The following is a 4,935-nucleotide window of genomic DNA, read 5'->3' on the forward strand; positions in this document are numbered from 1 at the left end:
TATGGAATTTCAATGCATTTTAGATAAAAAATTTAATAGCCGTAATCTATTTATGGAGCTTCTAAGTGATGAGGTTTTGAAAAAAAAAAAATATTATGAGAATAAAATTCACAAAAATTTAGAGAATAAAAAAATACAAATAGTTTGGAAACTAGGAAAAAAAAAAAAAGAGACAAATATAATGGAAAAGAGAAGGACAAATAGAAAGTTGGGGGGAAAAAAAAATTGGTAATCACTTTGGCAGTGAGTTTCCGCTATACAAATGCTTTTTCCTTTTTGATTTTTTAAGATATTAAAAGAAAGGATATTTGGATCCATCTATGTTTAACCAAATTATTAATTTTTGAAAACACATGTAACTGCCATGCTAGATGGACAATTTTCACTTAAAAAAAAAAAAAAAAAAAAAAAAAAAAAAACTCTGTATCAATATATTTTCTCTTACCGTATTTCTCTCAGCGTATCCCTCTCACTTGCAGTTGCCGGACTCATCGCCAAGCAAGTTACTCTCCCTGTAGAGAAAGTACCAGGCCATGAGTAGCTTTACTACCCTCAGTTCTTCTGGCTCTCTTCTTCTGCCTCCTCTCAACTCCACATCTTCCACTAGGTTGACTACAGCGCTTTCTTCTTTCGTTTGGCCATTTCCCAAATACTATATATATGGGTCTTTATTTTGGTTGCTTGGTCTTTTCTTTCTAATGGGTTTTCTTCACTTTGTCCGTACAGGGCTAATGTTACAGAGAATATTGCCATTGAAGGTCGTAATCTGAGCTTCTCAGTCAAGACGAAGCAAGGTAGAACCTTACCAATTCTTGAAGATTGCTCCCTTCGCATTCCCTCGGGACAATTTTGGATGCTTCTTGGACCTAATGGTTGTGGAAAATCTACTCTCTTGAAGGTTCAAAAGATCTTATTAATTGTTTTTTGGAATTGGGATTTGTTTGGTTTTTGATTTTGGTAATGGGTTCTGTTTCTGTTTACATTCTTGTTTTCCCCGTTGATCTGGTCACTGAAAAGTAAAATTCTATTATGCAAAAAAAGAGGGAGGGGGGTGGTTCTGTTTCTGTTTACATTCTTGTTTTCCCCGTTGATCTGGTCACTGAAGAGTAAAATTCTATTATGCAAAAAAAGGGAAAAAAGAGAGGGGGGGGGGGGGGGGGGGGGGGGGGGGGTGGAGTTGGTGGTGTTGCGTGGGGAGTGTGGGGTGGTGAGGAAAAGAAAAAGAAAAGAGAAGACAAAATTTATCAGTTTATGATATTGTGAACTTCTATAACGATCAGCCAAAAGCTGCTTGTTCTTTTTCATTTTTGTCCCTAAAGAATTTAATTTTTGGTGTACATTGTCTTGAACTATGCAGGTTTTGGCTGGTCTTTTGAATCCAACGAATGGAAATGTGTTTGTAAAGCGGCCTAAGAGTTATGTTTTTCAGAATCCAGACCACCAGGTTAACCATTTATTATTCTTTTTGGATTCATGTATGAATTTTGCTTTTACCAGTTAAATAACCTCTAGAAAAACTCTGGGCTTAAGTTTTGGGTGGCCATTCTGGATGAAAATACTTTCACTTTGAGTTTAGGATGATAATGCTAGGACTTAATTTACTAATAGGAATAAGTGTACTTGTCTCCGTAAATGTAATATGCTTCTACAATCAAGGCTTTTTTCCTTTTGTTCTTATGAGGGCAACTTGTCTGTTCGCATACTTAGGATAAGTACTCTTTCTTTTAACAAAATTTAAAATCAATATCTTCATAAACTTTCACTGGTTGAAATTTAAGTGTCATTTTATGACTGGGCATTCTTACATTCAGACTTTATTTTTAAAATGATATGGCTGTGTGGGCATTGAGATAATAAATTCCATCGCTCCAGTTATTTTTATCTATAATTTATGGAATGATAGTCTAATAAATATTCAAAATTTAGAAAGTCGAAAAAAGTAAAAATTTGTTTGATAAGTTTCCTTTAAAAAAATATTTAGTGGCCCAAAAGAAAAGCATCCTATTATCCTAGAAAAATAATTTCCCATTGTGGTACAAAATCTTCTACCTTTCTTAATGTCCTATAGTTTCTGTTCCTCCAAGTTCACCAAGAATAAAGGGAGGTGATATATGTATCATATGTTCTTTTACGTAAGGTCACAAATAGATGAAAATATCACCTTAGAATTACAGAAGACATTGTAGAAGATATTCTAGTGCCCCAAATTGTAGAGAAAACCCTAGTTTCATCCTCTTGTGTACATTCATCTGCTTTAGCATTACTGTCTTTTTTCCTGTGATGATCATAGCTTTTATGAGCAGATTGTAATTTCTACTGCAGTGTCCCTATATGTCCCAACATCCTCAGCCTTTTGCAGCCACTGAAGTGTGAGGGAGATATCTACTTTACTCCAGTTTTCAACCTGCAATGTAGACTTGACTGCACTGTCCGCTGCTTCAATCTAAAAACCTAGCCAATCCTACTATTGTTTCCATGTTTTTTTGCGACCCTCTTTCCTAACACCCTAATTCTGCAACGAAAGCATCCTTCCATTGCTGCCATCCCTTTTCTATGCTAAATCTTTTTCTCTATCCTCTGTTGTTAGTTTGTCACATTGAAGAAACAGTAAATATAGTTTGAAATTGGTCTTGGTTTGAGATTATAAATATAGTTTGAAATTGGTCTTGGTTTGAGATTATCTTAGTTGAGTATTCATTTTCTTTGGATTCACCCAGTGTCAAACTGATCACTCTTTCTTTGTCAAAAATGTACATGAAGGCTTTGGGGGATCTGCGTAGGAGTTGTTTCCCTGCATTTTTAGCTTAAATTCTTTTAAACCTAAGAATAAAAAAGAATGATAAAGTAGGTATCTTACTTTAGCAGAGTCTGAAACTGGGGTGGGGATGGGGGGTGGTTCAGTTGTTTAAGTTGAAGTGTCTCTTAGTTGGACTATATCAAACTATGTCTCACGATGGGAGAAATAAAATATATGCATTTTCTTGCAAATGCCCACTGTATGGAATTGAATAACAAACACATGCTTTGTTCTTGCCATTCTCAAAAAAGTTAACTTGATATATTCATTGAGAACTAAATGCTCTGAGGATTTAAGGTGAAACTTAGTTCCAAAACATGTTGTTTGCTAGTGACATTATTTTAAAGCTTTGCTGTAAACTGCTTGAATTTATAATGGCAATTTCTCTCATGCTGCAGGTAGTGATGCCTACAGTTGAAGCAGATGTAGCATTTGGCCTTGGTAAGTACAGCCTAACCCGTGAAGAAGTCAAATTTAGGGTGTCTAAAGCTTTGGATGCTGTAGGCATGCTTAACTACCAGCAGGTAGATTATGCCCATGCACGGCTATTATGTAGTAATAACTAAGTATAATTTTAGCAAGAACACATAATAAATGTTTTTCGCATTTTTCAGAGGTCAACTCAAACGCTCAGTGGAGGTCAAAAGCAGAGGGTTGCCATTGCTGGTGCTTTGGCTGAAGCATGTAAAGTTCTATTATTAGATGAATTAACAACCTTTTTGGATGAAAAGGATCAGGTATATTAGATATTGCAGCATTTGGTTCATGTGATTTTCTATTTTCTATTTTGCTTTTATCTTTTTGGTGTAATTGAGGATTTCTCATCCTCTATTTTCTAAAACAATGTATTTTTATCAGTAAACTAAAGTTTTTGTACTACAAAAAATTGTGACAATTACTCATTTAATCATGAATCATTTAGAATTGATGACACCAACTTCCTCTGCCCCTCACCTATTACCCCCATCCCTTCCAAAATTAATGATAAAGAAGGAAAACAATGAGATCAACATACACAAACTGACCAACTTAATGTAGCTTGGGAAAACCGTACCTTTGATTGACAACTTCCTAGATCATTGTGTTGGGAGGCTATAATAAGATAAAAGCCTGTTGTTAAGTACCTTCTTGTATTTCCAAGTGACCTGTTGACTAAATAACAATGTTTTGGTAAAAGGATGAAGGCTGAATTGTGTTCTCTATTTGTTCATTGTTTGTTTTGTTTAACCAGGTTGGGGTGATCAAAGCAGTTAGAAGTTCTCTGGATAGTTCTGAAGAAGTTACAGCATTGTGGGTGACTCATCGTCTAGAAGAACTCAAATATGCAGATGGTGCTGTCTACATGGAAGATGGCCGAGTTGTCATGCATGGTGATGCAACAAGAGTTATGGATTTCATTAAAACCAGGCAATCATCTTATATCACGCAAATCAATTCTTGAAAAATTATTTCCCTCTTTTCACTTATAAGCTCGTTTTCTTGTGTAACATAAAATTGTATGTTTGTGATATACATTATCTTTGTTATGTATCTTCATTGTGCATATATGTGTGTCTGCTTTCCCTTCATATTTCCACAATGTCTGGAGTTTGGAATTCACCAAGGAAATTAAAAGAGAAAGAAATTAAAGTCTTTACATATTTTTATGGAAATAGAATACATGTGTTTTCTTCTAAGGTTTATGTTATATTTTTACTTCCTTCAAAAGGTTTAACAAATAAAAAAAATTTGGATTAAAAACGCTTAGCGCTCTTACTTTAAGGTATATTTATGTATCGATAGCATGTCTTCCAATGAAGAGCATACTACGTCATTTGTTCCTACATAATTTATTTATTTTTATTTATTTATTTATTTTTTGTATCAAAATTATCTTAGAAGACATGTGACCTGCATATATGGTTCATCTCATTCAAATTTTATATTACTTGTACCCAAAAATAAGAGTAAAATAATAATTTATGGTGCAATCTGCGTTAAATCGGGGTACAAAGTGGAAAATGTATAGTTTAATATGCAAATTTTCTGTAACCCTAAAATTAAAATTCTTTTGCATATAAATTTTTTTTTTTTTTTTGACTATTGAATTTCAAAATCCAAATGATTTTTCTCTTCATTTTCCATGAAGCTAATTATGG

General features: G+C 33.9%; 1 protein-coding gene across 1 annotated transcript; it reads left to right on the top strand.

Moving 5' to 3' along the window:
- The first annotated feature begins 391 nt into the window (after nucleotides 1-391).
- LOC107425634 (ABC transporter I family member 10) lies at nucleotides 392-4,433 on the top strand. The gene is made up of 6 exons (XM_048479398.2): nucleotides 392-607; nucleotides 727-898; nucleotides 1,358-1,444; nucleotides 3,196-3,321; nucleotides 3,412-3,534; nucleotides 4,029-4,433. Exons 1-6 carry the CDS (start codon nucleotides 534-536, stop codon nucleotides 4,236-4,238), a joined length of 792 nt encoding a protein of 263 aa, XP_048335355.1. The 5' UTR covers nucleotides 392-533; the 3' UTR covers nucleotides 4,239-4,433.
- The last annotated feature ends 502 nt before the right edge of the window (nucleotides 4,434-4,935 follow it).

Source organism: Ziziphus jujuba, chromosome 7 (genome assembly GCF_031755915.1).
Source record: "Ziziphus jujuba cultivar Dongzao chromosome 7, ASM3175591v1".
Classification (NCBI taxonomy): Eukaryota; Viridiplantae; Streptophyta; class Magnoliopsida; order Rosales; family Rhamnaceae; genus Ziziphus; species Ziziphus jujuba.

Coding starts and splice junctions, on each gene's coding strand:
- LOC107425634 (XM_048479398.2), top strand. CDS start 534: ATGAGTAGCTTTACTACCCTCAGTTCTTCTGGCTCTCTTCTTCTGCCT. Junction 899..1,357: donor GAAAATCTACTCTCTTGAAG/GTTCAAAAGATC, acceptor TGAACTATGCAG/GTTTTGGCTGGTCTTTTGAA. Junction 3,322..3,411: donor GCATGCTTAACTACCAGCAG/GTAGATTATGCC, acceptor CGCATTTTTCAG/AGGTCAACTCAAACGCTCAG.